This window comes from Macaca nemestrina, chromosome 10 (assembly GCF_043159975.1).
Source record: "Macaca nemestrina isolate mMacNem1 chromosome 10, mMacNem.hap1, whole genome shotgun sequence".
In the NCBI taxonomy this organism is placed as follows: Eukaryota; Metazoa; Chordata; class Mammalia; order Primates; family Cercopithecidae; genus Macaca; species Macaca nemestrina.
This window is the reverse complement of record NC_092134.1, coordinates 21,405,079-21,417,406: the sequence shown is the minus strand read 5'-3', so window position 1 is coordinate 21,417,406 and position 12,328 is coordinate 21,405,079. Positions and strand designations below refer to the sequence as shown.

The 12,328-nt window shown below is 42.6% G+C and overlaps 1 protein-coding gene across 5 annotated transcripts in view; it reads left to right on the top strand.

Annotated features, from left to right (window-relative positions):
• LOC105493399 (MAPK activated protein kinase 5) overlaps positions 1-12,328 on the top strand; it is a 55,960-nt gene that overhangs the window by 24,823 nt on the left and 18,809 nt on the right. For all 5 annotated transcript variants that reach the window (XM_071071052.1, XM_071071054.1, XM_011760996.3 and 2 more), the window contains 3 exons: positions 142-250; positions 1,691-1,780; positions 2,498-2,593. In XM_071071052.1, the coding sequence (XP_070927153.1) occupies positions 142-250; positions 1,691-1,780; positions 2,498-2,593 (295 nt within the window). The remainder of the gene's footprint in view (positions 1-141; positions 251-1,690; positions 1,781-2,497; positions 2,594-12,328) is intronic.

The following is a 12,328-nucleotide window of genomic DNA, read 5'->3' as shown; positions in this document are numbered from 1 at the left end:
GGACTTAGGAAGTTGTTACACACTTTGTAGATGCAGTATCTTTAGGTCAGCTTCTTAATGTTTCAGGGTTTTTTTGTTTCTTTTTCTTTTTTTTTTTTTTCCTTTTTTTTTAACTTAACAAAATCAAATGCTTTCAAACAGGGCCCGACTCTTAATTGTAATGGAGATGATGGAAGGGGGAGAGCTATTTCACAGAATCAGCCAGCACCGGCACTTTACAGAGAAGCAAGCCAGCCAAGTAACAAAGCAGGCAAGTTAACCCCAGGTACCAATCAAACTGCCAACAAAGTTGGTTAACAAGCGCAATTTCATTGGGGGGAAGAAAAGAAAACTTAAAGAAAATCTCTATTTGACTTCTCATTGCCTGCTTTGTTATGTAATCAGAAAAGATGTTTTGACAGGAGAAATGTGACCCCTTTTATACTTGGGGGTGGGGGTACTGTGTTCTTAATTGGTTGTCAACTGTTTCCTGGGGCTGCTGTGAGATTTCAATAAATTCTGGGAGGAAGGCGACCTTAACTCCTTTGTAGACTGCAGGTATCTTTAGGCATGTAGCTACCAAGTACTGGTATTGGACTTTGCGATAAAATGCTGCTGATACCACCTGAAAGATTGTATGGTATAAAAATATATTCTAAGAGAATTGTACATAAGATGCTTCCTGCATGTGAGCCACCTTTCTGTGATTTCTTCAGATTTAATAATATCCTAAGATCTTTGTAATTCTGGATTATTCCTGGTTATATTCTATTTTGACATCACATTTTATTGCTATAGAAATGATTTATGTCATGAACAATACGAGGAATCCAACTGATAATCACTTCCTGCAGAGGTGAAAAGCTAAACCCTCAAGGGTTATCTTCAGAATACCAAGCAAGCAAAGCAAAGAGAATTAGGAAGCACAGCCCAATTGCTTCTTAATAAAAAGTTCTTCCAAGTTTCCCATGAACCTTAAGCATTTCTGGATGCCTCCTTTCTGGTAGGGAGGAACTGATACTTGGATTGCTGAGAAAATTCCATATTGAGAGTTAAAGAACAAGTAGAATCTGTTCTTTCTGTTTGATTTTAAAAATTATACCTTTAATTTTTTCAAATATTAGGATTAAAGGATGAGCTCTGATAATCTTCTATAAAATAAAACCCCTTCAAATTCACATAAACAGGCAACATTTTCAACAAGCATGATGAGCAAAATGAGTTTCCAGTATTAGTTGGAAAAACCCAGTCAGCTGGTTTCTTGACTCTCAGCTCCCTGGAGAGTGCCATTCTTGTCTGAGCCAGGCCATCCTGCCATCCTGCCGGTAGCCCTGCTACGGGGACCGCGCCTGCTGACCATTGCTCAGCTTAGGTGTTTCTTCTGCAGTGCCTGTCATACCTCAGAGGAATGAAAGTGGGAGCATTTCATTTTCCCATTCCTTACAGGATTTACCCATCAGTTTATTCTGACAAAGAATTGCTGTACCATCATATTTTTCTTTCTGTTTGACAAAATACAAGTTGCAGTTAAACTAAGCTTAATCCATTCTGTTTCTTGGTATTCCAAGTTTTTCTTAATTTCTGCTTTAAAATTGAAACTGAACGCAGTCTTAATGAAGGCTTGTTTTTTAACATCCTGAGTTCTCTACACCAGGTGTATTAAAGAGCGATCTTTTCTAAGAAGTGGCTGTTCCATTGTGTCTTTTTTCAGATAGCTTTGGCTCTGCGGCACTGCCACTTGTTAAACATTGCGCACAGAGACCTCAAGCCCGAAAATCTGCTTTTTAAGGATAACTCTTTGGTGAGAAGACTTGTTTTTCTGCATTTTAGTGCTGCTACTCTTAACATAGTTCAGGAGTGGGTGTGTTTGGAGTGCTCTGAATTCATGGTGAAGAAGCTTTAGGCCAAAGTGCTTCAAACAGCTTGTTTCTTCTACTCGTTCCCTTGCTAGAGACTCAGAGAAGCTGTACTACTGTACTCCCGGCATTGATAATTTTGGATGATACTGATAGGTATTTGTGGGACTTATGATTTTGGATATTATTTGGAGGACCTTTGGGAAGGGGCAAGAATCTATATGCTGTTATGTATTATCTTGAAACTTGATTGTTTCATTTGTGTTTTCCCTTTCAGCCCTGTCCCCTGCCCCATGTCCCACCAGATAAGTTGCTCTGGCTGTCACAAAGCTTAATGGCAGATATTAAGAGTGAAGTAGCCCAGACTGATGAGAGGTGAAGGGGCCCTAGGCCAAGACCTTGATGTTAGTGCTGCCCTTACAAGTTCTAAAGCAAAAATAGCTGTGTGAGTGGGTAGGAATTCCTTACTTCTGCATTACTAAGAACAGTTCCTCAGTGTGAATCATTGTCTCCAGACCCGGGGACATGTTATTTTCATAAGCTCACATCTCAGCCAGAAAGAAACTTGTTAGAGCTCAGGGTAACATGTCTTGCACCTGGATTTTCCTTTAATGTTTACTGAGCACTCTGGAGCAGTGATTCCCTTTTTTTTTAAATTTCAGGATGCCCCAGTGAAGTTGTGTGACTTTGGATTTGCCAAGATTGACCAAGGTGACTTGATGACACCCCAGTTCACCCCTTATTATGTAGCACCCCAGGTAAGCATGTGCTGTTTCTGTCCTAAGATCTGTCACCAAGCTGCCCATAGACTTGTGTTCCTTCTATTCTACAGCACAAGTAGGCATATATTACAGATGGGAGGGGGAGAACTTAACTTTAGAAACCTACAGATTGCTTTATTTGGTGTAGATCTTTTATTCTTTTAAAATCAACTTTAGCCAGGTGTGGTGGCTCATGCCTGTAATCCCAGCACTTTGGGAGGCTGAGGCGGGCGGATCACAAGTTCAGGAGATGGAGACCATCCTGGCTAACACGGTGAAACCCCGTCTCTACTAAAAAAAAAATACAAAAAATTAGCCGGACTTGGTGGCGCACACCTGTAATCCCTGCTACTCAGGAAGCTGAGTTGGGAGAATCACTTGAACCCCCTCCAAATTTCATGAGCTGAGATGGCACCACTCAGCTCCAAGCTTCATTTCTTTTGCTTAGCATGTTTTTGAGATTCGTCCGTGTTCCTGCATTTATCACTCGTTACTTCCTTTGCATTGCCAAGTAGTATTTCATTATATACTTAAGCTGCATTTGTTTTTTCCATTCACTGACAGGATTTTGGGTTGTTTCTCATTTTTGGCTATTATGAAGAAAGCTGCTAGGAACACTTCATTTAAGGTTTTGGGGGACATGTTCCCCCATGCCCGTATCTTTTTTCCAAAATGGTTATACCAGCAACGTGTAGAGTTCCAGTCATTTCACATTTTTACTAACGCCTCATGCTTGTTGCTTGTCAGCATTTGTCATCTTAGTCATTTTAGTAGGGGGTAGAGTGTTACTTCATTATGGTTTTAATCACGACATTGTCCTGATGGCCACTGTTTCGGAGCACTTTTTGTACAAGTTTATTGGCCATTCTGTTGTGAAGTATGGGCATTCATCTTTTGCCCTTTTGTTATTGTTGGTTTCTTGTTAAAGATTTCAAAATATTCTGGACACAGGTTCTTTGCCATATGTATGTTGTGTTCTTACTGCTACTGTAACATATTGCCACAAACTTAGTAGATAAAAACAACAGAAATGTATTATACTTCTGGAAATGAGAAGTCTGAAATGGTACTCAGTGCTATAATCAAGGTTGTCAGCAGGGCTGTGTTCCTTCTGGAGGCATTTCTTGCCTTTTCCAGCTTCTAGAGGCTGCCTACATCATTTGGCTTGTAGCCTCTTCCTTCATTATTAAAGCCAGTAGCACAGCATCTTCCAGTGAATGTCTCTCTCTATGACTTTGACCCTCTTGCCTGCCTCTTATAAGGACCCTGCTGATCACATTGGCCTTACCTGGATAACTCCCCATTTTAAGATTCTTAACTTAATTATTCTGCAATACAAGGTAACATAATCCCAGGGATTATAACATGGACGTCTTGGGGGGCCCATTATTCTGCCTTCCATATATATATCATGAATATTTATCTCAGTCTATGACTTGCCTTTTAATTTTCTTAATGGCGTTTGAATAGCAGAAGTTTTGAATTTAATGAAGTCTGTTTCACCATTTTTTTTTTTTAATGCTTAGTACTTTTTGTTCCTAAGATCCACAAGCATAAATACTTTCTCTGATGTTTTCTTATAAGATGTTATAGCTTTAGGTTTTACATTTGGGTCTGTAATTCATTTGAGTTTGTGTGTGTATGAAATGAGAGACAAGGTTCTTTTTTTCCCCCTTCAGGGTGTCAAGTTATTGCAGCATCATTTGTTTTTTACAAATCATCATTTGTAAAAGGATTTGTAAAAGGATTGCATCATTGAATTGCAGTTTTTTATTTGTTTGTTTGTTTGTTTGAGACGGAGTTTCGCTCTTTTTGCCTGGGTGGGAGTGGTGCAATCTCGGCTCACTGCAAGCTCCGCCTCCCGGGTTCAAGCAATTCTCCTGCCTCAGGCTCCCAAGTAGCTGGGATTATAGGAGCCCGCCACCACATCCTGCTAATTTTTTGTATTTTTAGTAGAGATGGGGTTTCACTATGTTGGCCAGGATGGCCTCTATCTCTTGACCTCGTGATCCACCCGCCTTGGCCTCCCAAAGTGCTGGGATTACAGGTGTCAGCCACTGCGCCTGGCCTGAATTGCAGGTCTTTTCTGGATTCTGTTCTGTTGGTTTAATATATGTATGTGTTTATAGCAAGAGCATCTGGATTATTGTAGCTTTATATTAAGTCTTAAGATTCATTCTTTTTCAAAATTGTTTTGGCTATTCTAGATCCTTTGCATTTCTCTACATTTTAGAATTCACTTCTGTATAACAGAAAAGCCTCCTGGGATTTGACTGGGATTGTATTTAATCTATAGATGAATTTGGAGAGAATTGATATCTTAACAATATAAAAGTCTCCCAATCGATGAACAAGGTATATATCTCTCTATTTATTTAGGTCTTTAATTTTTCTTAAAAATGTTTATACTTCTTAATGTTACAGGTCTTGCACATATTTTCTTAAATTTATCCTTAAATTTTGTTTTTGGATGCTATTGGAAATGGTGTTTTAAAACATTTCAGCTGGGCGTGGTGGCTCACGCCTGTAATCCTAGCACTTTGGGAGGCTGAGGCAGGCGGATCACCTGAGGTCAGGAGTTTGAGACCAGCCTGGCCGGCATGGTAAAACCCCATCTTTACTAAAAATACAAAAATTCGCCGGGTGTGGTGGCTGGTGCCTGTAATCTCAACTACTTGAGAGGCTGAGGCAGGAGACTCTCTTGAACCCGGGAAGTGGAGGCTGCAGTGAGCCGAGATCGTGCCATTGCACTCCAGCCTGGACGACTAGAGTGAAACTGCGTCTCAAAAAAAAAAAAAAAAAAATTCATTTTCTAATTTTTTTTTTTTTTTTTTTTTGAGATGGAGTCTCGCTCTGTCGCCCAGGCTGGAGTGCAGTGGCATGATCTCGGCTCACTGCAAGCTCCGCCTCCCAGGTTCATGCCATTCTCCTGCCTCAGCCTCCCAAGTAACTGGGACTATAGGCGCCCGCCACCATTCCCAGCTAATTTTTTGTATTTTTAGTGGAGACGGGGTTTCACTGTGTTAGCCAGGATGGTCTCGATCTCCTGACCTCGTGATCCGCCTACCTCGGCCTCCCAAAGTGCTGGGATTACAGGCGTGAGCCACCGCGCCCGGCCATTTTCTAATTTTAACTAGTTTATAGAAATACTAGTTTTTTTTGGTTTTGTTTTGTTTTGTTTTTTTTGAGATGGAATTTCGCTCTTTGTTGCCCAGGCTGGAGTGCAGTGGCGTAATCTCAGCTCACTGCAACCTCTGCCTCCCGGGTTCAAGCAGTTCTCCTGTCTCAGCCTCTGGAATGACAGGCGCCCGCCACCACACCACCTTGGGCCCCCCAAGATGTCCATGTTATAATCCCTGGGATTATGTTACCTTGTATTGCAGAATACTTAAGAATCTTAAAATGGGGAGTTATCCAGGTAAGGCCAATGTATTTTTTGTTCTAAATACAAAAAATAAAAATATTATATATATATATATATTTTTTTTTTTTTTTTTTTTTGAGACGGAGTCTCATGCTGTTGCCCAGGCTGGAGTGCAGTGGCGCGATCTCGGCTCACTGCAAGCTCCGCCTCCCGGGTTCCCGCCATTCTCCTGCCTCAGCCTCCTGAGTAGCTGGGACTACAGGCGCCCGCCACCGCGCCCGGCTAATTTTTTGTATTTTTAGTAGAGACGGGGTTTCACTGTGGTCTCGATCTCCTGACCTTGTGATCCGCCCGCCTCGGCCTCCCAAAGTGCTGGGATTACAGGCTTGAGCCACCGCGCCCGGCCAAAATATTATATTTTTAGTAGAGACAGGTTTTCACCATGTTGGCCAGGCTGGTCTTGAACTCCTGACTTCAGGTGATCCACCCGCTTTGGCCTCCCAAAGTGTTGGGATTATAGGTGTGAGCCACCGCCCCTGGCCATACTAGTGACTTTTTTTTTTTTTTTTTTTTTTGACATGGAGTCTCACTCTGTTGCCCTGGCTGGAGTGCAGTGGCACGATCTCTGCTCACTGCAGTCTCCGCCTCCCAGGTTCAAGCGATTCTCCTTCCTCAGCCTCCTGAGTAGCTGGGACTACAGGTGCCCACCACCACACCTGGCTAATTTTTTTGGTATTTTTAGTAGAGGCAGGGTTTCACTGTGTTAGCCAGGATGATCTCAATCTCCTGACCTGATCCGCCAGCCTTGGCCTCCCAAAGTGCTGGGATTACAGGCGTGAGCCACTGTACCCAGCCCATACTAGTGATTTTTGTATATTGACTTTGTATCTTGAGACCTTGCTAAATTCATTTATTAAATCTGGTACATTTTTTGTAGATTTATTAGGATTTTCCTTTTTTTTTGAGAGCCTAAAAGTGGGCATGCCTCTTCTGTTGCTCGGTCCAAGTGTTGGGTTTGAGGGTTAAATCAGTCTACTCAAAAGCTGAGCTGAGTGTGAGTTTTGTTGTTGCTATCATTGTCTTCAGTGCCCCACTGGCATGGGATCCTGTTTGTTATCTTCTGGTTAGGTGAGGTCTGAAATGCCCTTATTTATTTATTTTTATTTTTATTTTTTTAAAAATATTCCACTTCTACCCTCAGCCTTGGCCTTGCTAGTGCACCTATACCTCAGAGGGGATCTCTCTTTACAGTCTTGGCCCCCCCCTTAGCAGTAGATTGCTGTCAGTTACCGCTTGGTCCCTGCAAGCCTGCAGAGTGATGGCAACAGGGGACCGAGAGGTATCTCTGTTTCTCTGCTGTTGGGCAGGACCTGTGTTTTTGAGTCTCATTAACATCTGGTGGAAGTCTGTGCAGAAGAGCATGGGAGCAGGCATGAGTCTTCCTTGTTTTCTACGGCTCCTACAGGGTCTGTACTCTTATCCTAGCCCACATTTTGCCTTTAGCAGTTAAAAACCTCGCTTAATTCTTTTTACCCAAATAGCATGTGATATCACTTCCTCCTGGGCTCTGCCATAGGTGAGCCAGCGTTCACTCCCCATCTCTCCTTGGAAGGGCCTGACTTAAAGATTTCAGAATAATTGGTTGCCCTGAGACCTGATCCTTGATGGGTTCAAAAAAAGTGATGGGCCAGGCACTGTGGCTCAAGCCTATAATCGCAGCACTTTGGGAGGCTGAGGGGGGTGGATCACTTGAGGTCAGGGGTTCAAGACTAGCCTGGTGAACATGGTGAAACCCTGTCTCTACTAAAAATACAAAATATGAGTCGGGCGTGGTGGCAGCCACCTGTAATCCCAGCTTCTCAGGAGGCTGAGGCAGGAGAATTGCTTGAACCTAGGAGGGGGAGGTTGCAGTGAGCAAGCAAAGATTCAGCCTTTGCACTCCAGCCTGGGCGACAGAGCAAGACTGTCTCCAAAAAAAAAAAAAAAAAAAGTGATGATTTTATAATTTATCTTTGACACTTTCCAGCTTTCTATATCCTAGCAGAAATAGAAGTCCAACAATTTGGGTGGAAGGAGGGAACTACCTACCAGGTTCTATGCTTATAACCTGGGTGACGAAATAATCTGTATACCAAACCTCTGTGAAACCACTACAATTCACCTGTATAATTACATGTATAATGCACATATACCCCTGAACCTAAAATAAAAGTTAAAAATAAAGGCCCGGCCGGGCGCGGTGGCTCAAGCCTGTAATCCCAGCACTTTGGGAGGCCGAGGCGGGCGGATCACAAGGTCAGGAGATCGAGACCACAGTGAAACCCCGTCTCTACTAAAAATACAAAAAAATTAGCCGGGCGCGGTGGCGGGCGCCTGTAGTCCCAGCTACTCAGGAGGCTGAGGCAGGAGAATGGCGGGAACCCGGGAGGCGGAGCTTGCAGTGAGCCGAGATCGCGCCACTGCACTCCAGTCTGGGCAACAGCGTGAGACTCCGTCTCAAAAAAAAAAAAAAAAAAAAAAAAAAAATAAAGGCCCAACAATTTGATTATGTGTGCACTCTTGTTCCTTTGTTTTTCCTGCCAGGGAGCTCTTGAGCTCCTTGGATCCAAATAAAAATTAGGAAATTTTTCAGACATCATCTCTTCAACGATTTTTCTACTCCTCTACTTGATTTCTGAGACTTTCAATCAATTACATGTATGTTAGACTGTACAGGGAACTGGAGTTCTGATCTTTTGTATTTTCATCCTTTTTTCCTTTTCTTTCATCCTTTTTTCTTTCTGCTTTCCCTTCCCTTCTGATACATACTCAGTAGTGGCACTGCTGGATGATAAGGTATTTCTAGTTTTAATTTTTTTAGGAACCTTCCCACTGTTTTCCATAGTGGTCATACTAATACGCATTCTTATAAACAGTGTACAAAGGTTCCCTTTTTTCCACATCATTGTCAACACTTATCTTTTATCTTTTTTATAATAGCCATTGTAAAAGGTGTGAGGTAATATTTCATTGTAGTTTTAATTAATTTATTTATTTTTGAGATGGAGTCTTGCTCCCGTCATGCAAGCTGGAGTTCAGTAGCATGATCTCGGCTCACTGCAACCTCCACCTCCCAGGTTCAAGCGATTCTACTTCCTCAGCCTCCCGAGTAGCTGGGATTAAAGGCATGCACCACCACGCCTGGAGAATTTTTGTATTTTTAGTAGAGATAGGGTTTCGCCATGTTGTTCAGGTTGGTCTCAAACTCCTGACCTCAGGTGATCCACTCACCTTGACCTCCCAAAGTGCTGGGATTACAGGTGTGAGCCACTGTGCCTGGCCTATTTTTTTCTTTAATATTTCTGGCCTACAAATGATTCCATTAGCTCATTTTTTTAATGCAGTGTATGAAAGTTTCAGGTCTTCTACATTTTCACTTGCATTTGGTGTGGTCAGTCTTTTTAATTTTGGCCATTTTAGTGGATATGTAGTGGTATTTCTTTGTAGTTTTAATTTGCATTCCCTAATGAGTAATGATGTCTGCCATCTTTTCTTTTGTGTACACATTTGTGTGTGCACCTGCCTTCTGTATATTTTCTTTGGGAAGTGTCTGTTCAGACCTTTTCTGTATCTACAAAATTGGGTTATTTTCTTATTATTGAATTTGAGAGTTCTTTGTATATTTTGGATATGAATTCCTCTCTTTTTTTTGTTGGGAGACAGGGTATTGCTCTGCCACCCAGACTGGAGTGCAGTGGCACAATCACGACTCACTGTAGCCTCAACCTCCTGGGCTCAAGCGATCCTCCCACCTCAGCCTCCTTAGGAGCTGGGACCATAGGCATATGCCACCACACCTGGCTAATTAAGAAGTTTTTTTTTTTTTTTTTTAAATTAAGATATGGGGCCTGACCACGTTGTCCAGGCTGGTCTTGAACTTCTGGGCTCAAGTGATCCTCCTGCCTCAGCCTCCTAACTTGCTGGGATTACAGGCATGATCCACCACATCCAACTGACTTTTTTTTTTTTTTTTTAAACTCTCTCAGGTTGTCAGGAGATGGATACGAATCTTTTACTAATCTGTGCTTTGCAAATATTTTCTCCCAGTCTGTGACTTATCTTTTCATTCTTTTAACAGTGTCTTTTTGAAGAGCAGAAAATTCTAATTCTCATGAATGCCAGTTTATCAGAAAACATTTTTAGGGCCTGTGCTTTTGGTTTTCCATGTTGAAAATCTTTGTCTAACCCAGGATCAGTCTCCTATGTTTTCTTCTAGAAGTTTTATATAATGTTAGGTTTTACATTTAGGTCTGTGATCCATGTTGAGTCAATTTTTATATAATGCATGAGGTATGGATCCAAGTTCACTTATTAGCATTTGGATATCCAGTTGTTCCAGCACCATTTGTTGTTACGTTTATTTATTTATTATTTACTTATTTAGAAGCGGAGTCTCGCTGTGTCGCCAAGCTAGAGTGCAGTGGCGGATCTTGGCTCACTGCAACCTCTGCCTCCAGGGTTCAAACGATTTGTCTGCCTCAACCTCCCAAGTAGCTGGGACTACAGGCGCATGCCACCAAACACAGCTAATTTTTGTATTTTTAGTAGAGACGGGATTTTACCATGTTTTCCAGGATGGTCTCGATCTCTTGACCTTGTGATCTGCCCGCCTTGGCCCTCCCAGAGTGCTGCGATTACAGGCGTGAGCCACCGTGCCTGGCCCTGTTGTTCTGTTTTTTTTTTTTTTTTTTTTTTGAGACGGAGTCTCGCTCTGTCGCCCAGGCTGGAGTGCAGTGGCGTGATCTCGGCCACCTCCCGGGTTCACGCCATTCTCCTGCCTCAGCCTCCTGAGTAGCTGCGACTACAGGCGCCCGCCACCACACCCGGCTAATTTTTTGTTTTTTTTTAGTAGAGACGGGATTTCACCGTGTTAGCCAGGATGGTCTCGATCTCCTGACCTCGTGATCCGCCCGCCTCGGCCTCCCAAAGTGCTGGGATTACAGGTGTGAGCCACCGCGCCCAGCCTGTTGTTCTGTTTTTATATATATGTGTGTTTGTGTGTGTGTATATATATATATATTTTTTTTTCTTTTTTTTTTTTGAGACAGAATTTCGCTCTGTCGCCCAGGCTGGAGCGCAGTGGCGCAATCTAGACTCACTGAAAGCTCCGCCTCCCAGGTTTACTTAGGCCATTCTCCTGCCTCACCATGTTAGCCAGGCTGGTCTTGATCTCCTGACCTCGTGATCCACCCACCTTGGCCTCCCAAAGTGCTGAGATTACAGGTGTGAGCCACCGAGCCCGGCCGCCATTTTTATCTTTTAAGCCCCACCCTCAGAAGCAACCGTTCGTGAAAAAGGCTCTCTTTTCTCTGCAGCATTGCTTTTGAGCCTTTGTCAAAAATCATTGAACATATATGTGTGAATTTATTTTCGGACTCTTTATTCTATTCCATTGATTTTTCTGTCTTTACCCCAATACCACACTGTCTTGATTACTGTAGCTTTATAATAATTCTTGAAATCAGGTAGCGTTGGCCCTCCACCTTTGTTCTTCGTTTTCAAAGTTGTTTTTGCTATTCTAACTTCCTTGCATTTCCATGTGAACTTTACAGTCAGCTGTTGATTTCTATAAAATGCCTACTGGGAGTTTTGACTGGGGTTGTTTTAGAGCTATCATTCAGTGTGAGGGTGCTGAGATTTTGGTGATACTGAGTCTTCTGACCTATGAGCAAGCTGTATCACTCCATTCATGTTTGTCTAATAATTTTGCTCAGCAGTATGATGTAGTCAGTTTATAGGTCTCTCACATCTTTGTGAGATTTATTCTTAATGTTTAATATTTTTTCTGCTGTTGTGAATGTTTTATTTTTCAGGTTTAATTAACTCACTTTGTTGTTCTTGTGTAAAAACTCTATGTGGTGGTCATGGTTGGAGCCCAGGTCCTCTGCATGGAGACTTTGGAGTAGGTTTTTTTTTTTTTTTTTGAGATGGCATTTTGCTCTTGTTGCCCAGGCTGGAGTGCAGTGGTGCCATCTCGGCTCACCGCAACCTCCATCTCCCTGGTTCACGTGATTCTTCTGCCTCAGCCTCCTGAGTAGTTGGGATTACAGGCATCCACCAACATGCCCATCTAATTTTTGTATTTTTAGTAGAGATGGGGTTTTACCACGTTGGCCAGGCTGGTCTCAAACTCCTGACCTCATGATCTGCCTGCCTTGGCTTCCCAAAGTGCTGGGATTACAGGTGTGAGCCACCGCGCCCAGCCTAGTATAGGTTTTTATAAGATGGTCAGTGAATTTCTTTTTTTTGTTTTTGTTTTTGTTTTTTTTTTGAGACGGAGTCTCGCTCTGTCGCCCAGGCTGGAGTGCAGTGGCCGGATCTCAGCTCAC